A 27377-nucleotide genomic window follows, 5' to 3' on the forward strand; every position below is an offset into this window, starting at 1 on the left:
GAAACCTGTAGCGTGGCAGCTGACTGGAGAGGAGGGAGTCTTCTGGAGGAGAAACACTGAGGGAAGCTCTGGAGAGATAAATGGTGAGGGGTGTGGGAGGGAGGTTAGAAACAAAAGATGCATTTAAATATTGTTGTGTCCATGAAACTACATCAGGTCATGTGATTCTACCTATTCTCAGCAGAGAGCTCTTCCCATAGTCCAAATATTTCTTCATTAACTCACGGCACTGCTGGTTGAGCCACCTTTCATTGATGGGTCTATCTCTGTCCCACTTGTGTTTGGTGATGACAGCTTGTGATTTTGGAGCGATCCATGTCCGTGTCTTCAGGTCAAATACTAAGAAGTCTTCTCCATCATAACCAAACTGAGAAAAACCATTAACCTCTCCAGTCTCATCATCCCATTCACAGCCGTTCATCCTCTGCAAGATGTGGACACCTGAGAGAGAGACAGAGTGCAGAGTGAGATCCCACAGAGGGTTACAGGAGGCTGGAGCCTATGTGAGCCCGCATTTAGAGAAGGTTGAGGAACATGTGGAAGGGTCACCTCTTCATTGCAAGACCAACACACAGAAATACACAAACTGACATCAAGGGGTCAAACGTTCCAACCAAAATGTACTTGACCTGCAGTTTTTAAGCATCTAGATCAAACCAAACATGACAAGAAGGGCAACACACACACACACACACACACACACACACACACACACACACACAGACACACGCACACACACACATACGCGCGCACACACGCACGCACACACATGCACACGCACGCACGCACACACACACACATACACACATACACACACACAGACACACACACACACACAGACACGCATACACACACATGCACGCACACACATACACACACACACGCACACACACACATACACACACACACACAGACACGCATACACACACACACACGCACGCACACACATACACACACATACGTGCACACACACACACACACACGCAGGCACACGCACGCATACACACGCACACGCACGCACACACATACACACACACACAGACACACGCGCACACACGCGCACACGCACGCACACACACACGCATACACACACACACACACACGCGCGCACACATGCACGCACACACGCATACACGTACACATGCACACGCACGCACACACACACACGCATACGCACACACACACACACACACAGACACACGCACGCACACGCACAGACACACACACACACACACACACACACACACACACACACACACACACACACACACACACACACACACACAACACACACACCATGATTCAAATGTAGAACCCTTTTGCTCAGTTTTTCAGTGAATCCAGCACATAGCTACCAGGGAAACTATATATAATATTAATATTGACGACCCATTTTGAAAGAGTCCTTCACTTTACATGGCTGGTAATAGAGGGAGAGATATGAGTGAAGAATATATGCACATGTAGTAAACTGTGTATGTGTTTGGACATGTAAACATGTAAACATGTGTGTTTATAATGGAACTATATCTGTTTGCTATTTGACAAAAAACACAACTTTACATTTTTACAGTATTTTTACTTACCTTCAGTTTGGTTCAGTTGCTGCTTCAAAATGTCAATTTGAGCTTTGTTGTCATATTGGTCTAATAAACACTGCTGTGTGCACCACTCCAAGTACTGTGGATCATCTTCAAACATTTTTTGTGACCAGTCCTGTTTGCCTTCTACTTTCTTACTGATGCTGTCACAGTAACCTGCTGGAACTTCATCAACCAACCCAACAATCACAAAATCTGGGAAGTTTTTGACTCCAGAGGACAAAGTGAGGAAAAACTTCAGTGTGTGTTTCCCTGCAAGAGACAGAAGTTTAATAGGTTTTTAAGTTCTTTTTTGTTTTTATAATCATGCATTCATCCATATTTATGATAATAACATTTAATTACATTCAATATTTTGCCCAGCATGAAACCTCAGACATACAAAGTTAGTGATGAGCTGGTGATGAAAGTAGAACATCTACCAACCTAAGAGCCAGATATTATACTTGGAATGATTGAGACTAAACAAAAGCTAAAAGGAGAGTGAATATTGACCTTCCATTGGCCAGGCAGCCAAAAACACAACTCAAAACACAAATGAATGCTGGATATGTTAATAGGCCATGTTTTGTTGGCACATTTGCCATAATGACTAAGACAGCTTTATTAACCTTACTGATCATCATTTTATATAAGGTTAGTAATGACTACATATACATTCAAGTGTAAATCTAATCAAAATGTTAAATCTTGATATAAATATCTGTACACTGATATGAGATTCCTGAAAGTGGAACAACATATGGTGAGCAAAGCATATGAATTACAACTATTTGTCAGTGTTTTCTCTAATTTGCCTTATTTTGCTTGAATAATGAAAAATATCTTAATCTGTAGAAATTTTGTTATTTTATTATATTATTTAATTTGATTAATTACATTTTTAAAAAAATCAGATCTGTGTTTAGTCGGTCTGGTGGAAAAAACAAAACAACACAAAATAATTTCAGAAATGTGACTTTGGTGAATAATGTTCAATGACATCAGTATCAAAAACCTCAAACCAAGAGGGAACAAAAGCAAACTAAATCAGGCCTAGGTCAGTGATGATTACAAGATAAAGACCTCGTAATTGCAAAATAGTTTCTGATGAATTCATATTAACCAGATACTTCCTCTCAATGATGAGGTAAATATCTTCAACATAATATAGCTATTAGTTATACATTTAATCCTACTATAGGAGATGCTACATTATTATGAGAACAAATTATTTGAAGAAAATATCTCTCCAGTTTTTTCTGCTCTTAATGCAATGTGCCTCGATACCAATCAATATATTTTATTGACTTGAATCAATAATTAATCAGCAGTGAACAGATATGTCAAAATCTGAGGTATGTTAAGCTCTGCAGTAAATGTACAGTTATATTTAAAAGAGATACTGCAATATGATAAAAATTTGTGAAATTGTGCTTTACTACATGATGCTGGTACATTAAGCTGCAGTTAATAGTCTAAGTGAGAATCATTACACTTAATGAAAGACCAACATCGTCTGAAGCAGAAGGTCATACTCAAGTATCTCCTCTTGTGTCACATAGACTCCACACATGCAGTTATTAAAGTGTTAATACATTTTTTTAGACAGATTTGGAATATCTGTAGTTTTAAAATACACTGAAATGTGGACTAGCCCATGATTTACGCCTTGGCTTATAGTTTTCACATTATTATGTTATAAGTTAATGTTGTATTCCTGTCTTGCAACACTCTTGTAATCTACAGTACAGCACTGGCCATTAGAAGGTGTAAATGTAATGAGAATATTACTTTGAAATCACAGTTACAGTCACAAAGGTCTTCTTACGAAACATTAAATTCATTGATGTCATTCACTGTGTATTTAAAACAAATCCAGATACAAATTGTAAAGACTCCTTTATTAAAGTAATACTTGAGGTATGTGCTTTGAGGTTTCAACTTAATTCTTGTTCTGTGAATAATTATATTCTTATAACATATTATATCATATTAGGCCTACATTATATTATACTGCAGTACAGAATCTATAATCTGAGTTTACAGCATGAGTAAACATTTGTTACAGTTTTATTTTTTTTTTATTTAAGTTCATTTCAATGAATGACACTGTTCAATAAAGTCAAAGGAAATAATCCGACACACAGCCAGATGTTAACAACATACAGAACATCAGTATTGTACAGAAACTGTTATTTCTGCAAAACCCCAAATATATTCAGCTTCAGTGACACCTGAACGGCATTATTGGTTAGATTCATAGATTAATTTAAGATGTTTCAGATCTGAATTAATCTCATTAATAACTGCATTTCATTGGACATCTCAATAGTTTATGTAATAGATATGAGAGAGAAGTAAAAGTAGAGAATACAGTACTAGTCAGAAGTTTGGACACACTTTCTCATTCAAGAGAATGGGAAGACCTCTCACAAGTTTCACTTGTTAAAACCACAAAAATATGAACTAGCAGTGAATAGACATGTTTAAATCTGAAGTATGTTGATCTCTGCAGTAAATGTGCAGTTTATGAATAGGGTGCAATTATATTTTAAAATATAAATATAACTGTTGAAATAGAAGTTACATAACTATTCAAAAAAGATTATTCAGTTACCTGGAGATGCAACATGGCAAAAGAGAAGCAACAACATGAAAACCTTCATCTTGCTTCGATACAGACATTAAAAAACACTGTGATGGAAGAAAGACTGTTAACAGTGTGAACAGTCAAATGAAATGACCAATAGAAATTATAAATAGCTGTGCATCACGTGTTACCAGGAGGAGTAAATTCAATATCTGACTGGCTGATCAGATTCAACAGGAAAATGCAGGAAATGTGTTTTTTTGTTTTGTTATTTACAAGAACTTTAATAGCATGTAGTGACATGAGCAGCTGTTTAAAGTCATATAACACAATTTATTCAATAAGGCAGTTTAAAGTGTTTTATAACCCGACTGTGGGGGAGGAAGTGGTGATGGTGGAGATGCTCTAGCAGCTGTTTCTCTGTGGTGACCTCACAGCTGAGACATTTCAGAGTTATGTTGCTCTCTAGTGGTAAAATAGGGAAATACACACTCTGAGTCACAAGGTTCAGTGTACTCCTTCATTAACAAATGAAAATTTGTGATATGTATGTGTTTGTGTGTGTGTGTATGTGTGTGTGTGTGTGTATGTGTGTGTGTGTGTGTGTATTTTGTGGTAGTGTAAACTTTTTCTTTTATCCTCACATATTTTGACAACTGATAAAATTTTAAAAAGTAAGCTCATGCTTTCCAGGTATCAGGGACAAGCTTCACTAGAGTGTTTCCCAAAACTTGGTACAAAACCTTTAAGCCTACACATCTGAACATTTGAGGTAAACACAGGTATGATGTAACAGGAAGACTTCTTAAGCAGGTTTTCAGGAGAATTTTATTTATTAATTGAAGGTAAATATAAATACTATTAGAACAAATAAGAACAAAAATGACACTAGAAAATGTTGCAGCTGCTCTAGACAAAATGAAGTTCACCAAAAAATCATGTTTTACATTCACCAATAAAAAGATGATCAATTAACAATTCATAATTAATCTTTAACTTGTAGATGATGTAAAGACAAACTTTAACTGCAGTGAACACATTTAGCCAAAAACAGATCACATGACCTTAGAGAAGACGTATACTGACATGTAGACAAATCAATTTTTCCATTTTTGCAATATGAAATAAAGTGCATCAGTCAGTGCCACAGATAAAACCCTCATTAATCCTTTAACACCAATAATCTGAGCATTAACAATAATGTTACAATGACATTAACATTTGTCATCTGCATGACAAATACAGGACATGTAAAGATGGCAAATGTATAAGATAGAAATATAAGCTCTAAGAAGTGTTATTGCTTTAATATGTGAGTTTCAATGAAAAGAGGAGTATCTAAATATTCAAAAATGTATTTATGTTGTGTAAAATTGTGGAAACATTTACAAGTTTATGTGTAAAAAGAGTTACAGCTGTTACTTGGACTGGAGGAGCAATGTGTACTGGAAGACTAAAACATAAGTCTCATAAGTAGTTGAACATTAAAAGTTTTAGGTTTGAGTCTTTGAATATATATGCATTGCATAGACTAAAATTTAATGTGACTGCACACACACACACACACACACACACACACACACACACACACACACACACACACACACACACACACACACACACACACACACATAACATTACTGTTTTTAAAAGAGGACAGTTATAAGGATACACTAACTAATGCTTGTTAAAGCTCAAAAACAGGTGCAAGTTAACCCACATTGCACATGACTAACTGATATGACTTTGATATCTGAAGACAAAAGATGCCCCACTGGAGTAACGTTGTGGCTCTTTGGTGTCTGGTAGCTGCTGCAGTGATTCATCTCCACCAAAGGTTTGAGGAAACAGCTGGACAGCAGCATCAGTTCTCTCCAGATGTTGTTACTCCTGCAGTGGAGGATTCACATCAACATTAATGCTTCTATCAGCTCTCAGATAATCTTCACAGATATCATTCTTCACTGCATCCACTGATGACCTGAAACTCATGAATCTGATCTATGAATTCACACTTTTGTTTGATGTATCATGTGACTTTCTGACGGGTCCTGTGATGTCACATCTCGATATTCATTAAAACAAGTTTTGTTAATGAACATTTATGGTGCAAAATAGAATAAAATATTGAAGCCACAGCATCTTAACTTGAGTTCACTATTCTCCTCTAAATCTTTACTGGAAAGCTGCAAAGACAGAGTAACAAATAGAAAAGGACCTGGAATTATTAGTGGTCATATTATACAGTATTTGATTTCATATTATATCCAATATGTTTGATTTTGGTCCAGAATGTAAAACCTTCAATCAGTATTACATTAAAACCTCAGTGTCAGCTGTTTCCTGTAACTATACTGGATCACTTGACTGAGAAATTCTGTCAAATCAGCCAAACAGTTTTTTAACAAAGACAGACTTTCAGTATATTTATGAGAGTATTATATCAGTATACTGTAGCTAGTTTCAGGAGGAGCAACAGAGAGATTCTTCATACAGTATCTGCACAGTGTTGATGACATGATGAAATACTCACTGTGATCAGTTAAGAGCTGCATCTTTGACTGAAGATGGATCAGACGATGATGAGTCTGAAGCGATGAAGAGAGAGAGAGAGAGAGAGAGAGAGAAATAAACTGACAGATTACTCAGAAAGCAAATAAAGAAAACACTAATACATGTTTTATAGAAAAACTGTATTAATTCCACCGATTTTATTTTAAAAGATAAGAGAGTAACTCTTCAGTTGGAGATCAAGTTACTGAACATCAGCCAGGTTACACTGTTATTTGTTGTTAAAATGGCTTGATGATGAGTAAAAGTATGTTTGTCTCTCACCATTATCTCTCCTTCTCCAGATGAAGACTCCAGTGATGCAGACTGCCAGGAGCAGCAGCAGTCCTACAACACCTCCAATAACAGGACCAGCAGGGAACTCTGAGGGAGAAACTGGAACCAGAACAAAACATTCACAGTGCATCAAGGGCATGCCAATGCATTTTTGGTATTTTCACCTATAATAATGTATGATAATCATACATCATTATTGACGATCACGTTTCTTATTGTCATCCCTTAAAACACAGGACTTTCCCGTCGTGACACACAGACAGTTTGGGAATCCTGTGAGAGTTTTCTACTGAGGAAACTTATTATTGTCCAGGATGTGCAGAGTTGTAAATATGAGTACAGCAGCTCAATTATACTGCCAAAAGCAGATGATGTCTCTTTTTAGGTGAAATTAATGTTACTGGACATGTTGATCTGATAGTTTAATTTGGCATCACAATAATTCATACAATGATCATCTGCAGGTGAAAACCACCTTAGTGCTTCAGACCTCTGTGTGTCCATCCTGTGTCTATGTTGTACCTGTTCACTGTCTTTGTTGTATTACACCTTTTGTGTTTTTGTTATTGTAATACTAAAGCTTTGTTCTTTATGTTTTTCATCCTGTCATCTTTGAGTTGATCACTCTGTCCTCCCTGAAAGCTCTTGCTCTCTCCTGCATGGTCACATGTTTCCTCAGATCAGCAACAGTTCTAGTTTGTTCTTACGTGTTTTAATACATCTTATTTTCACATACAAACAGTAGATTGTCTTGTGAGTAATCCCATGACAGTGCAATAAATAAAATACAAGTAAAGTAAAAATGTGGTCTAGCATGTTGCATGTTGTGTTTCTTTTTTCTGAAATTATGTTTTATGTTTAATTTGGTTAGATTTGTGACAGACCTGTGCTCCTAATCATTTGCTGGCACACCGCTAGATTTGAACTGTTTTTTGTTGCATTCACTAAAGTAATTTTTAGTAGGTCATGTGCATAATGTAACAAGTAAGAAACAATATTTATTTGAATGAGCAGAACAGCAGCTTTGTTTGTTAACCCTGTAATTAACTAACATTCAGCTCCAGAAAGTCAAGATTGTTTTGAACTCATTCAAATTGTAAAATCAGAGCTCAGGTTTAACATCTTCTAAATGTTCATGGCAAATTTCATGTATAATAAAAAACATTATAAAGTCAGTATTCCAGTCTTACCCCAGTTGGTTCTGATCACTTTTTTGTCCAGTTTGGTGACGATGTCGTTCTTTGCACCAGAGAGATGAAACACACAGTCGTACCTCCTCCAGTCTTCAGGTGTGACTGATGAAAGGTTCAGGTCAACACTCATCTGGAAGGATCCATCATGGTTGGGGAGGATCTCTCCGTGTTCCACGTCCTCATGAAGCTCCTCTCCATCTTTCCTCCAGAACATCTCGGCTCTGTGAGGGTAGAAACCTGTAGCGTGGCAGCTGACTGGAGAGGAGGGAGTCTTCTGGAGGAGAAACACTGAGGGAAGCTCTGGAGAGATAAATGGTGAGGGGTGTGGGAGGGAGGTTAGAAACAGAAGATGCATTTAAATATTGTTGTATCCATGAAACTACATCAGGTCATGTGATTCTACCTGTTCTCAGCAGAGAGCTCTTCCCAAGGTCCAAATACTTCTTCAATAACTCAGGGCACTGCTGGGTGAGGAAGTAGTTCCACCTTTCACTGAGAGCTCTATCTCTGTCTCGCTTGTGTTTGGTGATGACAGCTTGTGGTTTTAGAGCGATCCATGTCAGTGTCTTCAGGTCAAATGCTAAGAAGTCTTCTCCATCATAACCATACTGAGCAAAACCATTAGCCTCTCCAGTCTCATCATCCCATTCACAGCCATCCATCATCTGGAAGATGTGGACACCTGAGAGAGATACAGAGTGCAGAGTGAGATCCCACAGAGGGTTACAGGTGGCTGGAGCCTATGTGAGGCTGCAATTTAGAAAATGTCAAGGAACATGTGGAAGAGTCACCTCTTCATTGCAAGACCAACACACAGAAATACACAAACTGACATCAAGGGGTCAAACTTTCCAACCAAAATGTACTTGACCTGCAGTTTTTAAGCATCTAGATCAAACCAAACATGACAAGGGCTACACACACACACACACATACACACACACACACACACACACACACACACACACACACACACACACTCACACACACACACACACACAAAGGGTGGGATTCAAATGTAGAACCCTTTTGCTCAGTTTTTCAGTGAATCCAGCACATAGCTACCAGGGAAACTATATATAATATTAATATTGACGACACATTTTGAAAGAGTCCCTCACATTACATGGCTGGTAATAGAGGGAGAGATATGAGTGAAGAATATATGCACATTTAGTAAACTGTGTATGTGTTTGGACATGTAAACATGTTTATAATAAAAATATATGTGTTTGCTATTTGACAAAAAACACAACTTTACATTTTGACAGTATTTTTACTTACCTTCAGTTTGGTTCAGTTGCTGCTTCAAAATGTCAGCGTGAGCTTTGTATTTATTTTGGTGTAATAAACACTTCTGAGTGTACCACTCCAAATGTTGTGGATCATCTTCAAACATTTTTTGTGACCAGTCCTGTTTGCCTTCCACTGTGTTAATGATGCTGTCATAGTAAACCCATTGAACTTCATCAACCATCCCAACAACCTCAAAATCTGGGAAGTTTTTGACTCCAGAGGACATTGTGAAGAAAAACTTCAGAGAGTGTTTCACTGTAAGAGAAAGAAGTTTTAAGGGTTTTTAAGTTCATTTTTTTATAATCATGCATTTATCTATACTTGTGATAATAACATTTAATTACATTAAATATTTTGCCCAGCATGAAACCTCAAACACACAAAGTTAGTGATGAGCTGGTGATGAAAGTAGAACATCTACCAACCTAAGAGCCAGATATTATACTTGGAATGATTGAGACTAAACAAAAGCTAAAAGGAGAGTGAATATTGACCTTCCATTGGCCAGGCAGCCAAAAACACAACTCAAAACACAAATGAATGCTGGATATGTTAATAGGCAATTTTTTGTCGACACATTTGCCATAATGATTAAGACAGCTTTATTAAACTTACTGATCATCATTTTATATAAGGTTAGTAATGACTACATATACATTCAAGTGTAAATCTAATCAAAATGTTAAATCTTGATATAAATATCTGTACACTGCTATGAGATTCCTGAAAGTGGAACAACATATGGTGAGAAAAGCATATGAATTACAACTATTTATCACTGTCTTCCTTACTGTGCCTTATTTTGCGTGAATAGTGACAAAATATCTTAATCTTTAAAAATTATGTTATTTTATTATATTATCTAATTTGATTAATCACATTTTTAAAAAATCTGTATATAATTATAATAATTAATATGAGTTATTAGTACAGTAGGAAGCTGCTATGATATGAGCCCAGAAACCTGATCTGCATTTAGTTGGTCTGGTGGAAAAAACAAAACACTGTAAAAATCTGATGAAATAATTTCAGAAATGTGACTTTAGTGAATAATGTTTAATGACATCAGTATCAAAAACCTCAAAGCAAGAGGGAACAAAAGCCAACTAAATCAGGCCTAGGTCAGATGATTACAAGATAAAGACCTCATAATTACAAAATAGTTTCTTTTGAATTCAGAAATAGAGATATTTCCTCTAAAAAATGAGGTAAATATCTTATTATAGCTAATGGTTATACATTTAGTCCTAATATAGGAGAAGCCACATCATATGAAAACATATTTGAAGAAAATATCTTTGAACTGCTTTTCTGTTGTTAATGCAATGTGCCTCTTTACTAATCAATATAATTTATTGTCTTTAATCAATAATTAATCAGCAGTGAACAGACATGTCAAAATCTGAGGTATGTTAAGTTCTGCAGTAAATGTACAGTTATATTTAAAAAGAGAAATGTAAAGGCTGAAATAGAAGTTACACCAACTGGTTTAAAGATTATATGAATAATAAGTTGTATTTTTAATATTAGTATTCAGTAAACAAAAACTATGCCTAATTAAAAACAGGTACTGCAATATGATAAATATCTGTGAAATTGTGTTTTACTACATGATGCTGGTACATTAAGCTGCAGTTAATAGTCTAAGTGAGAATCATTACACTTAATGAAAGACCAACATCGTCTGAAGCAGAAGGTCATACTCAAGTATCTCCTCTTGTGTCACATAGACTCCACACATACAGTTATTAAAGTGTTAATACATTTTTGTTTGAGACAGTTTTGAAATATCTGTAGTTTTAAAATACACCGAGATGTGATATAGCCCATGATTTATACCTAGCCTATAGTTTTCACATTATAAGTTAATGTTATATTCCTGCCTTGCAACACCTGAGTCGGTCTCACAGGTGATCTACAGTACAGCACTGGCCCTCAGAAGGTGTAAATGTAATAAGAATATTGCCTTGAAATCACAGTTAATGTCACAAAGGTCTTCTTATGAAACATTAAATCATTTGTAGAAAATCCTCCTTCCTGCCCAGTCCTAGGTGGGCGGGACTTAGTCTCAACCTAACGGGCCACACCTGAACTGATGAGAAGCCTGGCTCAGTCTCTCCCTTTGTCTGCTGCAGCATGCTGACCTCTGTGTGATATCAGCTACCTTCTCCAGTTGACTGTGCACCAGATGCATAATTTATGTAAGTTAAGGAAGTGTATTGTAGTTATTGCTGTTTCTGTGTTCAATAACTAAACAAGTGCTTTGATTTGATTGAGATTTATTATAGTACTTTTGTTTACTGATTATTGTTTTCAGTTTCCTTTTAGCCTTTAAATCGTCTGTGAAAGTCAACTATTTAAGTGGAAATCCTGTGAACAAAACAGTAAACCGTTGAATGGCTCTCATCTCTGGTCCTCATTTTAACTGGTGGGCCAACGCAGAGACTCTTTAAATAACTCAGCTACCACAAAGTCAAGTTTCCACAACATCGATGTCATTCGCTGTGTACTTAAAACAAATCCAGATACAAAATGTAAAGACTCCTTTATTAAAGTAATACTTGAGGTCTGTGCTTTGAGATTTCAATTTAATTCTTGTTCTGTGAATATTATGTTGTTTTAATGTATTATATTATTTGTAATCTGAGGTTACAGTATGAGTACACATTTAAAACAATCTGTTAGAGTTGTATGTTTTATATTTAGGTCATGTCAATAATGACACTATTTGATAAAGTCAAAAGTAATAATATGACACACAGCCAGATGTTAACAACATACAGAACACAAGAACTGTACAGAAACTGTTATTTCAGCAAAATATATTCAGTGTCAGTGACACCTGAACGACATTACAGGTAAAATTCACAGATTAATCCAACATGTTTCAGACATGAATTAATCTCATTGATACATCTCAACAGTTTATGTAATAGATACTATAGAGAAATAAAAGAAGCAAATTACAGTACTAGTCAGAATGGGACGGTGTGTCCAAACTCCGGACTGATACCGTACATGAAAGTTGATTTTTTTTTGTTTTCACAGAAAACATAATTCCCCCCCCACCAGGGTTCAATTTGTTATGCATCTATAACCATCCATTTCATTTTAATGGAAGTGTAAGTTTCCTTTAATTTCATGTCCATAAGGTATGTGAGGAAGTAAGATAAAGATACTCTGTGATTATCTTCAGTATAATAAGGATAGCTATGCTCCAGTACAGCAATTAATACAAATAACTGGATGTAAGTAGTAAACTGCTATGACACCCTAAATAAATTCTGCTCAGTTGTTACACTCATATGGTCTCAGTAATTATTTTATGGTAAGCTGAAGCAGTGGTTACAACTACAGTAGTGGAAAAATGTTTAATTACATGGCATTCATTTTGATTTGGCATGTTGAGACTGGAACACTGCTTGAATAATAGTCGCGCCGGTCTATAAAGGATTTGTAAATAATTTATTTACCATTGCTAAAGCCATTGATTAAACCCTTTACAAAGGACGACTTATCAAAAATGGTACAGGTAAAGCTTGATGTAAATGGCGTAAAAGTGCCCAATTTGAAAGTGAAAGTGAACTGTATCACTCTAAGCCTTCTACACTCTCACTTAAAACCAAACAAGTAATTTTCGACAACTAAATGTTAAAAAAAAAAACAACACATTTTAAAGTTAATCTTACCTGAAAGTGTGACCGGAAAGAAGATGAGCAGAAAAACAAGCTCCATTGTCTTCATGGCATGACTTTTTGGGGAGTCCTGTTGAGTGACCACTGCAGTGGACAAACTAGTCGCCGTTTTAATTTTGTTGTGCGTCATAGTGTGTTGTTTGGGAAGGTGGGACCAAAATACACCAGTATCATATTGCAAATGATGCGTGAAGATGTCCAGCCCACTGACTATCACTTATCTATACAGACACACATTTTACCCTTGGAGCAAATGTAATAATTATACATATTTGACAGCTGAAAGTACAAAAAAAGATCTACAAGTTCACTGATTCACAATAGTGTGCATTCGGTGATTCAGTGGTGCGATTTTTACAGTTGTCTGGATTTATAATGGACAACTATTCTGAATTGCCTGAGTCAGAACATCAGTTATTTTACTTAAATTAGTACGACCCGAGAGGGCCCATGCGTATCGCTACACAGGCATATACTATAGGCTACTGCACATATCTCGGTTTGAATTATCCTGGTGAATTATCCTGGTATGACCTTTGCATACAACAAGAGTAACCTAGTTAATCATGATTCACACAGCGGTGAGTGCTGAACTGCAATTGGACCTGAACTTACACGGCACTTAACTCGCTTTGATCTCTCCTGAATAGATCCTTGCTTGTGATTTATTAACTCTCATGTGTACCTCTCTTTGGATAAAAGTGCCTGCCAAATGAAACTGTAACATCGTAACATTGATCGATTGTTCAGTGTCTAAAATGTCAGAAAATAGTTTTTAAAAAAATGCAGATCATATTACATATTCAGATTAATTGTTTTGTCTGACCAACAGTCAAAGACCTAAAGATGTTGAGTTTACTGTCACTGGAAACTGTGGAATCGCAAATATTCACATTTCAGACGCTGGTACAAGAGAATTATAATTTATTTAGTTAAAAAATTACTTAAATGTTCAATCAATTATCAAAATTGTTGCCAATTAACGTTATGTCAATCAACTAATCAATAATCATCTAATCATTTCAGCTGTAGAGTTATGCCATATATAGTGGGGGACAACAGGGGCCCAACAACAAACCTTTGCCTCAGGGCCCAATAGCAGATTAATCCTCCAAGTGGAGATGTTCAGAACCAACACTCTTTTTAAACCTATTAGACAAACTGTAATCATATTGTTCCAGAGGGTTTATACAATTGTGTTGCACCGCACTAAGATAAATATCACTACTGAAAAAGCGACTTTTTCAAGGTCACAAATACCAACCAAAAAAGACTTTTTGACTAATTTTTATGACATTAATTTATTGTGTATCTGTTTTGGGTTAGTAGTTCTCTGATTTTTAGCCCTCAGTGAGTCTGTGTTTGGTGTAGGTTGTTTAGTTGAGACTACTGATATTTTTGTGGTAAATGTCTTTAGTGTTGCAATTTACTTAATTAATTTTTTTCCCTAAAAGTAATATTTCCCTACATGAATTTGTGGCTGGAGCCTATGTGAGGCTGCATTTTAGAAAATGTCAAGGAACATGTGGAAGAGTCACCTCTTCATTGCAAGACCAACACACAGAAATACACAAACTGACATCAAGAGGTCAAACTTTCCAACCAAAACGTACTTGACCTGCAGTTTTTAAGCATCCAGATCAAACCAAACATGACAAGAATCCTCATCCCATCTCCATTTGACATCAAATAGGTGCTGATTTTAAGGGTTTATATACACTTTATATCATTAACCTGACTGTGGGGACTTCAAAATGTGGTGTGGTGAAGAAGACTGTCTGAGATGTTTGTTTCCTCCTATAGATGCAACAATTGTGTTAAAGGTTTCTGAATGACAGTTTCTGCTGTCATCAACACAACACTGACATTAAGGAAATAAAATAGTGTAAATGTATCTGTTAAGAATTTTACTACCAACCTCCTTTCTGACATCTAAACATCATGACCATCACTTACAGTACAGAGGTCTATGCAGGTGATCGTTTCCAAAAGTACTTTGCTGTTTATCTGTTGCTAAGTTTTGATTAAAGACATGTTTTGCATTTATTTGATGATAATTTACAAGTGTTTAAACCTTCAGTAACAAGGTTGAAAAGTTACAGTTTAATTTTCACTTTAACTGTATTGGTCTGATCTTTCATGGAAACAGGCTGTTTCTTGCTTTAACTGTTGAAAACTAAGTCAGGAAACCCTTTGTTATGTTGGAGGTGTGTAAATGCTCTGGCAGCTGTTTCTATGTGGTGACCTCACAGCTGAGACATTTCAGAGTTATGTTGCTCTCTAGTGGTGATATAGGGAAAGACACACTCTGAGTCACAAGGTTCAGTGTACTCCTCTGTAGTAGTGTAAACTTTTTCTTTTATCCTCACACATTTTGACAACTGATAACATTTTAAAAAGTAAGCTCATGCTTTCTAGATGTCAGGGACAAGCTTCACTAAAGTGTTTCCCAAAACTTGGAAGGAAACTTTTAAGCCTACACATCTGAACATTTGAGGTTTACACAGGTATGATGCAACAGGAAGACGTCTTAAGCAGGTTTTCAGGAAAATTGTAATTATTAATTGAATAAATTGAACACGAATGACACTAGAAAATGTAGCAGCTCCACTAGACAAAATGAAGTTCACCAAATAAAAAAAGAAGATAAGTTAAAAATAATTCTCATTTGACCTCATGTACAGACAGGAGATAATTTCTATACCTAATGTATGTGACACATCTGAGAACTGTGACATCCAAAAAATCATGTTTCACATTCACCAGTGAAAAGATGATTGATTAACAATTCATAATTGATTATTAACTTGTAGATGTGGAGACAAACTTTATCTGAGGTGAAAACATTTAGCCAAAAACAGATCACATGACCTTAGAGAAGATGTATACTGTCATGTAGAAAAATCAATTTTTCCAGTTTGACAATATGAAATAAAGTACATCTATCAGTACCACAGATAAAACCCTCATTACTCCTTTAACATCAATAATATGAGCATTAACAATAATGTTACAATGACATTAACATTTATCATCCGCATGACAAATACAGGGCATGTGAAGATGACAAATGTATAAGATACAAATATAAGCTCTAAGAAATGTTATTGCTTTAATATGTGAGTTTCAATGAAAGGAGGAGTGTCTAAATATTCTAAAATGTATTTATATTGTGTAAAATTGTGGAAACATTTACAAGTTTATGTTTAAAAAGAGTTACAGCTGTTACTTGGTGTGGAGGAGCAATGTGTGTTGGAAGACTAAAACATAACTCAGATATTTATACTTTGGTTAAAGTGAGAGAAGTTGAGATGCAGTGTTCAAACTGTAATCACAATGAAACAAAGAGAGAAACAAAAACTGTGTTTTTTCAATCGTGGCCTAGTGCAGAATCTTCATTAGTGTTTCTAAAATGCAAACTGTCAAACTAATTATTAGTGAAAGCATGAGTAGTTGAACATTTAAAGTTTTAGGTTTGACTCCAGCATTAGAAGCAGAGGTTAAAGTGATGTATGTCTCCCATCATCATCAAAGACAGTACATCACATGACTAACTGATATGAATTTGATATCTGAAGACAAAAGATGCCCCACTGGAGTAACGTTGTGGCTCTTTGGTGTCTGGTAGCTGCTGCAGTGATTCATCTCCACCAAAGGTTTGAGGAAACAGCTGGACAGCAGCATCAGTTCTCTCCAGATGTTGTTACTCCTGCAGTGGAGGATTCACATCAACATTAATGCTTCTATCAGCTCTCAGATAATCTTCACAGATATCATTCTTCACTGCATCCACAGACGACCTGAAACTCATAAATTCACACTTTAGTTTGATGTATCATGTGACTTTCTGACGGGTCCTGTGATGTCACATCTCAATATTCATTAAAACAAGTTTTGTTAATGAACATTTATGGTGCAAAATAGAATAAAAGCATCTTTATTTGAGTTCACTATTCTCCTCTAAATCTTTACTGGAAAGCTGTAAAGACAGAGTAACACATAGAAAAGGACCTGGAATTATTAGTGGTCATATTATACAGTAAATATATGTTTGATTTTAGTCCAAAATAATTTTAATCAGTATTACATTAAAACCTCAGTGTCAGCTGTTTCCTGTAAATATACTGGATCACTTGACTTAGAAATTCTGCCAAATCAGCCAAACAGTTTTTTACCAAAGACAGACTTTCAGTGTATTTATGAGAGTATTATATCAGTATACTGTAGCTAGTTTCAGGAGGAACAACAGCGAGATTCTTCATACAGTATCTGCACAGTGTTGATGACATGATGAAATACTCACTGTGATCAGTTAAGAGCTGCATCTCTGACTGAAGATGGATCAGAGGATGATGAGTCTGAAGCTATAAAAGACAAACAAAGTGTTTAATTTAAACTATAAACTACATTTATCTGTACATAGAGAGAGAGAGATAAACTGACACAATACTCACAGTTTGCAGGCCTGAATCCTGAAATACAGATGAGAGATTACAATATTTCAAAATGTAAAATGTCAGAATTTATGAAAGCAAACAAATAAAACACTAATAAATGTTTTATAGAAACACTGTATTAATTCCACTGATTTCTTCTTATTCTTCTTATTTTGAAAGATAAGAGAGTAACTCTTTAGTAGGAGGTCACGTTACTGAACATCAGCCAGGTTACACTGTTATTTGTTGTTAAAATGGCTTGATGATGAGTAAAAGTATGTTTGTCTCTCACCATTATCTCTTCTTCTCCAGATGAAGACTCCAGTGATGCAGACTGCCAGGAGCAGCAGCAGTCCTACAACACCTCCAATAACAGGACCAGCAGGGAACTCTGAGGGAGAAAAAGGAACCAGAACAAAACATTCACAGTGAATCAAGGGTATGCCAATGCATTTTTAGTATTTTCACCTATAATAATGTATGATAATCATACATCATTATTGATGATCACGTTTCTTATTTTCATCCCCTTAAAACACAGGACTTTCCCGTCGTGACACACAGACAGTTTGGGAATCCTGTGAGAGTTTTCTACTGAGGAAACTTATTATTGTCCAGGATGTGCAGAGTTGTAAATATGAGTACAGCAGCTCAATTATACTGCCAAAAGCAGATGATGTCTCTTTCTAGGTGAAATTAATGTTACTGGACATGTTGATCTGATGGTTTAATTTGGCATCACAATAATTCTTACAATGACCATCTGCAGGTGAAAACCACCTTAGTGCTTCAGACCTCTGTGTGTCCATCCTGTGTCTATGTTGTACCTGTTCCCTGTCTTTGTTGTATTACAACTTTTGTGTTTTTGTTATTGTAATACTAAAGCTTTGTTCTTTATGTTTTTCATCCTGTCATCTTTGAGTTGATCACCCTGTCCTCCCTGAAAGCTCTTGCTCTCTCCTGCATGGTCACATGTTTCCTCAGATCAGCAACAGTTCTAGTTTGTTCTTACTTGTTTTAATAAATGTTATTTTCACATACAAACAGTAGATTGTCTTGTGAGTAATCCCATGACAGTGCAATAAATAAAATACAAGTAAAGTAAAAATGTGGTCTAGCATTTTGCATGTTGTGTTTCTTTTTTCTGAAATTATGTTTTATGTTTAATTTGGTTAGATTTGTGACAGACCTGTGCTCCTAATCATTTGCTGGCACACCACTAGATTTGAACTGTTTTTTGTTGCATTCACTAAATTAATTTTTAGTAGGTCATGTACATAATGTAACAAGTAAGAAACAATATTTATTTGAATGAGCAGAACAGCAGTTTTGTTTGTTAACCCTGTAATTAACTAACCTTCAGCCTCAACCTACGTTTAATAAAAAAACATTGTAAAGTCAGTATTCCAGTCTTACCCCAGTTGGTTCTGATCACTTTTTTGTCCAGTTTGGTGACGATGTCGTTCTTTGCACCAGAGAGATGAAACACACATTCGTACCTCCTCCAATCTTCAGGTGTGACTGATGAAAGGTTCAGGTCAACACTCATCTGGAAGGATCCATCATGGTTGGGGAGGATCTCTCCGTGTTCCACGTCCTCATAAAGGTCCTCTCCATCTTTCCTCCAGAACATCATGGCTCTGTAAGGGTGGAAACCTGTAGCGTGGCAGCTGACTGGAGAGGAGGGAGTCTTCTGGAGGAGAAACACTGAGGGAAGCTCTGGAGAGATAAATGGTGAGGGGTGTGGGAGGGAGGTTAGAAACAGAAGATGCATTTAAATATTGTTGTGTCCATGAAACTACATCAGGTCATGTGATTCTACCTGTTCTCAGCAGAGAGCTCTTCCCAAGGTCCAAATTTCTCTTCACTAACTCGGGGCACTGCTGGGTGATGAAGTAGTTCCACCTTTCATTGAGAGCTCTATCTCTGTCCCACTTGTGTTTGGTGATGACAGCTTGTGGTTTTGGAGCGATCCATGTCAGTGTCTTCAGGTCAAATGCTATGAAGTCTTCTCCATCATAACCAAACTGACCAAAACCATTAACCTCTCCAGTTTCATCATCCCATTCACAGCCATCCATCATCTGGAAGATGTGGACACCTGAGAGAGAGACAGAGTGCAGAGTGAGATCCCACAGAGGGTTACAGGTGGCTGGAGCCTATGTGAGGCTGCAATTTAGAAAATGTCAAGGAACATGTGGAAGAGTCACCTCTTCATTGCAAGACCAACACACAGAAATACACAAACTGACATCAAGGGGTCAAACTTTCCAACCAAAACGTACTTGACCTGCAGTTTTTAAGCATCCAGATCAAACCAAACATGACAAGAAGGGCAACACACACACACATGCATACATACACACACACACACACACACACACACAGACACACACACGCGCACACACACACACACACGCACACACACACACACATACACACACGCACACACACACACAGACACACCCACGCACATGCACACACATACGCACACACACACACACACACACACACAGACACACACACACGCACACACACACACACACACACACACACACACACACACATACACACACACACACACACACAGACACACCCACGCACATGCACACACATACGCACACACACACGCACACACACACACACACGCACACACACACACGCATGCACGCACACACACACACACACACACACACACACACACACGCACACACACACACACGCACACATACACACACACAAACGCACACACACACACACACACACGCACACGCACACACACACGCACGCATACACACACACACACACTCACACACACACACACACCATGATTCAAATGTAGAACCCATTTGCTCAGTTTTTCAGTGAATCCAGCACATAGCTACCAGGGAAACTATATATAATATTAATATTGACGACCCATTTTGAAAGAGTCCCTCACATTACATGGCTGGTAATAGATGGAGAGATATGAGGGAAGAATATATGCACAATTAGTAAACTGTGTATGTGTTTGAACATGTAAACATGTGTGTTTATAATGCAACTATATCTGTTTGCTATTTGACAAAAAACACAACTTTACATTTTTACAGTATTTTACTTACCTTCAGTTTGGTTCAGTTGCTGCTTCAAAATGTCAATGTGAGCTTTGTAGTAATATTGGTATAATAAAAACTGCTGCTTGCACCACTCCAAGTGCTGTGGATCATCTTCAAACATTTTTTGTTTCCAGTCCTGTTTGGCTTCTACTGTGTTACTGATGCTGTCATAGTAAACCATTGGAACTTCATCAACCATCCCAACACCCACAAAATCTGGGAAGTTTTTGACTCCAGAGGACGATGTAATGAAAATCTTCAGCGAGTGTTTCACTGTAAGAGAAAGAAGTTTGAAGGGTTTTTAAGTTCATTTTTTACTAATCATGCATTTATCTATACTTGTGATAATAACATTTAATTACATTCAATATTTTGTCCAGCATGAAACCTCAAACACACAAAGTTAGTGATGAGCTGGTGATGAAAGTAGAACATCTACCAACCTAAGAGCCAGATATTATACTTGGAATGATTGAGACTAAACAAAAGCTAAAAGGAGAGTGAATATTGACCTTCCATTGGCCAGGCAGCCAAAAACACAACTCAAAACACAAATGAATGCTGGATATGTTAATAGGCAATTTTTTGTTGGCACATTTGCCATAATGACTAAGACAGCTTTATTAGTCTTACTGATCATCATTTTATATAAGGTTAGTAATGACTACATATACATTCAAGTGTAAATCTAATCAAAATGTAAATCTTCATATAAATATCTGTACACTGCTATGAGATTCCTGAAAGTGGAACAACATATGGTGAGCAAAGCATATGAATTACAACTATTTATCAGTGTTTTCTCTAATTTGCCTTTTTTGCTTGAATAGTGACAAAATATCTTACTTTTTAGGAATTATGTGATTTTATCATATTATTTAATTTCATTATTCAGATTTTTAAAAACGTTTATACATAATCATAAGTAGGAAGCTACTATAATATGAGCCCAGCAACCTGATCTGTGTTTAGTCGATGTGGAAAAAATAAAACAAATCTGTACAAATCTGATTAAATAATTTCAGAATGGTGACTTTGGTGAATAATGTTCAATGACATCAGTATCAAAAACTTCAAACCCTCAAATCTCCAAACCTGGATAAATAAACCTAGAGGTATGGGAGAAAAAAGGGGTGAAGTGACCCTAAATGGACCAGTAGGAAAGAGGCTCAGGTTTATCTGAGCAGCTTAAAAGTTCACCTCAGCAACTCCAGTCCCAGAAGACAATTAAAACACTGAAATTCCATTTTGTGCATAATGATAGGCTTATCATGGACTTTTAGCTACTTGAAATAAAAATGTCCAGACAGCTCTGATGGAGGGCTGTTTTATTACCAACAATTCTATTGTATGAACCTGAAATCTGTGTGTAACAGCTGACCTGTTGGATGTGTAGCAGAACACAAAACATTAATTAAGATCCTGATCTATCCTGTTGGCGTGTTTATGAAGCTGTGTCATGTGTGTAAATGCTCACATCATTCTCTCAATTTAAAGATGCACTTATTGTTTCAGCTGCTGTGTGATGCTGCAGGTGTTTAATAAAGTCAAAGGAAATAATCCGACACACAGCCAGATGTTAACAACATACAGAACATCAGTACTGTACAGAAACTGTTATTTCTGCAAAACCCTGAATATATTCAGTGTCAGTGACACCTGAATGGCGTTATTGGTAAGAATCATAGATTAATCTAACACGTTTCAGACCTGAATTCATCTCATTAATATCTGTATTTTGTTGGACATCTCAGTAGTTTATGTAATAGATACGAGAGACACGTAAAAGTAGAGAATACAGTACTAGTCAGAAGTTTGGACACACTTTCTCATTCAAGAGAATGGGAAGACCTCTAACAAGTTTCATATGTTTAAAGCACAATAAAAACAGTGTTAAAAATGAATCGGCAGTGAATAGACATGTTTAAGCTCTTAAGCTCTGCTGTAAATGTACAGTTATATTTAAAAGAGATACTGCAATATGATAAATATCTGTGAAATTGTGTTTTACTACATGATGCTGGTACATTAAGCTGCAGTTAATAGTCTAAGTGAGAATCATTACACTTAATGAAAGACCAACATCGTCTGAAGCAGAAGGTCATACTCAAGTATCTCCTCTTGTGTCACATAAACTCCACACATGCAGTTATTAAGGTGTTAATACATTTTTTTAGACAGATTTGGAATATCTGTAGTTTTAAAATATACTGAAACATGGACTAGCCCATGATTTACGCCTTGGCTTATAGTTTTCACATTATTATGTTATAAGTTAATGTTGTATTCCTGTCTTGCAACACTCTTGTAATCTACAGTACAGCACTGGCCATTAGAAGGTGTAAATGTAATGAGAATATTACTTTGAAATCACAGTTACAGTCACAAAGGTCTTCTTATGAAACATTAATTCATTGGTGTCATTCACTGTGTATTTAAAACAAATCCAGATACAGAATGTAAAGACTCCTTTATTAAAGTAATACTTGAGGTATGTGCTTTGAGGTTTCAACTTAATTCTTGTTCTGTGAATAATTATATTATTATAACATATTATATCATATTAGGCCTAGATTATATTATACTGCAGTACAGAATCTATAATCTGAGTTTACAGCATGAGTAAACATTTGTTACAGTTTTATTTTTTATATTTAAATTCATTTCAATGAATGACACTGTTCAATAAAGTCAAAGGAAATAATCCGACACACAGCCAGATGTTAACAACATACAGAACATCAGTACTGTACAGAAACTGTTATTTCTGCAAAACCCTGAATATATTCAGCTTCAGTGACACCTGAACGGCATTATTGGTTAGATTCATAGATTAATCTTTCATGTTTCAGATCTGAATTAATCTCATTAATAGCTGCATTTCATTGGACATCTCAATAGTTTATGTAACAGATATGAGAGAGAAGTAAAAGTAGAGAATACAGTACTAGTCAGAAGTTTGGACACACTTTCTCATTCAAGAGAACGGGAAGACCTCTCACAAGTTTCACTTGTTAAAAGCACAAAAAAATGAATCAGCAGTGAATAGACATGTTTAAATCTGAAGTATGTTGATCTCTGCAGTAAATTTGCAGTTTATGAATATGATGCACATAAATGCTGAAATAGAAGTTAAACAACTGTTTAAAAAGAATATTCAGTTACCTGGAGATACAACATGGCAAAAGAGAAGCAACAACATGAAATCCTTCATCTTGATTTGATACAGACATTAAAAAACACTGTGATGGAAGAAAGACTGTTAACAGTGTGAACAGTCAAATGAAATGACCAATAGAAATTATAAATAGCTGTGCATCACGTGTTACCAGGAGGAGTAAATTCAATATCTGACTGGCTGATCAGATTCAACAGGAAAATGCAGGAAATGTGTTTTTTTGTTTTGTTATTTACAAGAATTTTAATAGCATGTAGTGACATGAGCAGCTGTTTAAAGTCATATAAGACAATTTATTCAATAAGGCAGTTTAAAGTGTTTTATAACCCGACTGTGGGGGAGGAAGTGGTGATGGTGGAGATGCTCTAGCAGCCGTTTCTCTGTGGTGACCTCACAGCTGAGACATTTCAGAGTTATGTTGCTCTCTAGTGGTAAAATAGGGAAATACACACTCAGAGTCACAAGGTTCAGTGTACTCCTTCATTAACAAATGAAAATTTGCGGTATGTGTGTGTGTGTGTGTGTGTGTGTGTGTGTGTGTGTGTGTTTGCAGTATTGTAAACTTTTTCTTTTATCTTCACATATTTTGACAACTGATATTTTTTTTTAAAGTCAGCTCATGCTTTCCAGGTATCAGGGACAATCTTCACTAGAGTGTTTCCCAAAACTTGGTACAAAACCTTTAAGCCTACACATCTGAACATTTGAGGTAAACACAGGTATGATGTAACAGGAAGACCTCTTAAGCAGGTTTTCAGGAGAATTTTATTTTATTAATCGAAGGTAAATATAAATACTATTAGAACAAATAAGAACAAGAATGACACTAAAAATGTTGCAGCTGCTCTAGACAAAATGAAGTTCACCAAAAAAATCATGTTTTTTTACATTCACCAATAAATAGATGATGGAATAACAATTCATAACTAATCATTATCTTGTAGATGATGTAAAGACAAACTTTAACTGAAGTGAACACATTTAGCCAAAAACAGATCACATGACCTTAGAGAAGACGTAAACTGTCATGTAGACAAATCAATTTTGCCATTTTTGCAATATGAAATAAAGTGCATCAGTCAGTACCACAGATAAAACCCTCATTAATCCTTTAACATCAATAATCTGAGCATTAACAATAATGTTACAATGACATTAACATTTATCATCTGCATGACAAATACAGGACATGTGAAGATGATAAATGTATAAGATACAAATATAAGCTCTAAGAAGTGTTATTGCTTTAATATGTGAGTTTCAATGAAAGGAGGAGTATCTAAATATTCAAAAATGTATTTATGTTGTGTAAAATTGTGGAAACATTTACAAGTTTATGTGTAAAAAGAGTTACAGCTGTTACTTGGACTGGAGGAGCAATGTGTGTTGGAAGACTAAGACATAAATCACACATAAGTAGTTGAACATTAAAAGTTTTAGGTTTGAGTCTTTGAATATATATGCATTGCATAGACTAACATTTAATATGACTGCACACACACACACACACACACACACACACACACACACACAGACACACACATCACATTACTGTTTTTAAAAGAGGACAACTATAAGGATACACTCACTAATGGTTGTTAAAGCTCAAAAACAGGTGCAAGTTAACCCACATTGGACATGACTAACTGATATGAATTTGATATCTGAAGACAAAAGATGCCCCACTGGAGTAACGTTGTGGCTCTTTGGTGTCTGGTAGCTGCTGCAGTGATTCATCTCCACCAAAGGTTTGAGGAAACAGCTGGACAGCAGCATCAGTTCTCTCCAGATGTTGTTACTCCTGCAGTGGAGGATTCACATCAACATTAATGCTTCTATCAGCTCTCAGACAATCTTCACAGATATCATTCTTCACTGCATCCACAGACGACCTGAAACTCATAAATCTGATCTATGAATTCACACTTTAGTTTGATGCATCCTGTGACGTTCTGACGGGTCCTGTGATGTCACATCTCAATATTCATTAAAACAAGTTTTGTTAATGAACATTTATGGTGCAAAATAGAATAAAATATTGAAGCCACAGCATCTTTATTTGAGTTCACTATTCTCCTCTAAATCTTTACTGGAAAGCTGCAAAGACAGAGTAACAAATAGAAAAGGACCTGGAATTATTAGTGGTCATATTATACAGTAAATATATGTTTGATTTTAGTCCAAATTAATTTTAATCAGTATTACATTAAAACCTCAGTGTCAGCTGTTTCCTGTAACTATACTGGATCACTTGACTGAAAATTTCTGTCAAATCAGACAAACAGTTTTTTAATAAAGACAGACTTTCAGTATCTTTATGAGAGTATTATATCAGTATACTGTAGCTAGTTTCAGGAGGAGCAACAGAGAGATTCTTCATACAGTATCTGCACAGTGTTGATGACATGATGAAATACTCACTGTGATCAGTTAAGAGCTGCATCTCTGACCTCAGAAATTTCAAAGGATGATGGGTCTGAAGCTATAAAAGAAAAGCAAAGTGTTTAATTTAAACTATAAACTGCATTTATCTGTACATAGAGAGAGAGAGAAACTGACAGAATACTCACAGTTTGCAGGCCTGAATCCTGAAATACAGATGAGAGATTACAATACTTCAAAATTTAAAATGTCAGAATTTATGAAAGCAAACAGAGATAACACTAATAAATGTTTTATAGAAACACTGTATTAATTTCACTGATTTCTGCTTTTCAAGCTACTGAACATCAGCCAGGTTACACTGTTATTTGTTGTTAAAATGACTTGATGATGAGTAAAAGTATGTTTGTCCCTCACTATTATTTCTCCTTCTCCAGATGAAGACTCCAGTGATGCAGACTGCCAGGAGCAGCAGCAGTCCTACAACACCTCCAATAACAGGACCAGCAGGGAACTCTGAGGGAGAAACTGGAGCCAAAACAAAACATTCACAGTGCATCAAGTGCATGCCAATGTACTTTTGGTATTTTCACCTATAATAATGTATGATAATCATACATCATTATTGATGATCACGTTTCTTATTGTCATCCCTTAAAACACAGGACTTTCCCCGTCGTGACACACAGATAGTTTGGGAATCCTGTGAGAGTTTTCTACTGAGGAAACTTATTATTGTCCAGGATGTGCAGAGTTGTAAATATGAGTACAGCAGCTCAATTATACTGCCAAAAGCAGATGATGTCTCTTTTTAGGTGAAATTAATGTTACTGGACATGTTGATGTGATGGTTTAATTTGGCATCACAATAATTCATACAATGACCATCTGCAGGTGAAAACCACCTTAGTGCTTCAGACCTCTGTGTGTCCATCCTGTGTCTATGTTGTACCTGTTCCCTGTCTTTGTTGTATTACACCTTTTGTGTCTTTGTTATTGTAATACTAAAGCTTTGTTCTTTATGTTTTTCATCCTGTCATCTTTGAATTGATCACCCTGTCCTCCCTGAAAGCTCT

The 27377-nt window shown here is 36.1% G+C and overlaps 3 protein-coding genes and 1 long non-coding RNA gene across 12 annotated transcripts in view; 1 reads left to right on the plus strand and 3 right to left on the minus strand.

Moving 5' to 3' along the window:
* LOC122969369 (major histocompatibility complex class I-related gene protein-like) overlaps nucleotides 1–13334 on the minus strand; it is a 47530-nt gene extending 34196 nt beyond the window's left edge. For 2 of the 5 annotated variants that reach the window (XM_044334983.1, XM_044334984.1), the window contains exon 1: nucleotides 13199–13334. In XM_044334983.1, coding sequence (XP_044190918.1) covers nucleotides 13199–13334 — 136 coding nt within the window. Of the gene's footprint in view, nucleotides 1–6940; nucleotides 7120–8210; nucleotides 8514–8616; nucleotides 8896–9497; nucleotides 9765–13198 lie in introns of those variants that run through there. The other 3 variants (XM_044334986.1, XM_044334985.1, XM_044334988.1) reach the window with 3 other exon arrangements.
* On the plus strand, nucleotides 11314–12078 carry LOC122969407. Its single transcript, XR_006399021.1, has 2 exons — nucleotides 11314–11710; nucleotides 11838–12078. It is a non-coding gene; the product is annotated as an uncharacterized LOC122969407 (long non-coding RNA).
* A 3218-nt stretch (nucleotides 13335–16552) lies between the features above and the next one.
* LOC122969378 (major histocompatibility complex class I-related gene protein-like) overlaps nucleotides 16553–27377 on the minus strand; it is a 17562-nt gene continuing 6737 nt past the window's right edge. The window contains exons 1-8 of one of the 4 annotated variants that reach the window (XM_044335017.1): nucleotides 23907–23970; nucleotides 20748–21014; nucleotides 19463–19741; nucleotides 19057–19359; nucleotides 17933–18031; nucleotides 17659–17676; nucleotides 17508–17568; nucleotides 16553–16913 (exon numbers count right to left, since the gene is read on the minus strand). In XM_044335017.1, coding sequence (XP_044190952.1) covers nucleotides 17513–17568; nucleotides 17659–17676; nucleotides 17933–18031; nucleotides 19057–19359; nucleotides 19463–19741; nucleotides 20748–21014; nucleotides 23907–23955 — 1071 coding nt within the window. In that variant the 5' untranslated portion in view covers nucleotides 23956–23970 and the 3' untranslated portion in view covers nucleotides 16553–16913; nucleotides 17508–17512. Of the gene's footprint in view, nucleotides 16914–17507; nucleotides 17569–17658; nucleotides 17677–17932; nucleotides 18032–19056; nucleotides 19360–19462; nucleotides 19742–20747; nucleotides 21015–23906; nucleotides 23971–27377 lie in introns of those variants that run through there. The other 3 variants (XM_044335015.1, XM_044335018.1, XM_044335016.1) reach the window with 3 other exon arrangements.
* LOC122969377 (major histocompatibility complex class I-related gene protein-like) overlaps nucleotides 25560–27377 on the minus strand; it is a 36291-nt gene continuing 34473 nt past the window's right edge. Inside the window, exons 6-7 of one of the 2 annotated variants that reach the window (XM_044335014.1) lie at nucleotides 26490–26507; nucleotides 25560–25720 (exon numbers count right to left, since the gene is read on the minus strand). In XM_044335014.1, coding sequence (XP_044190949.1) covers nucleotides 25719–25720; nucleotides 26490–26507 — 20 coding nt within the window. In that variant the 3' untranslated portion in view covers nucleotides 25560–25718. Of the gene's footprint in view, nucleotides 25721–26340; nucleotides 26402–26489; nucleotides 26508–27377 lie in introns of both variants that reach the window. The other variant, XM_044335009.1, reaches the window with a different exon arrangement.

This window comes from Thunnus albacares, chromosome 19, assembly GCF_914725855.1.
Source record: "Thunnus albacares chromosome 19, fThuAlb1.1, whole genome shotgun sequence".
In the NCBI taxonomy this organism is placed as follows: domain Eukaryota; kingdom Metazoa; phylum Chordata; class Actinopteri; order Scombriformes; family Scombridae; genus Thunnus; species Thunnus albacares.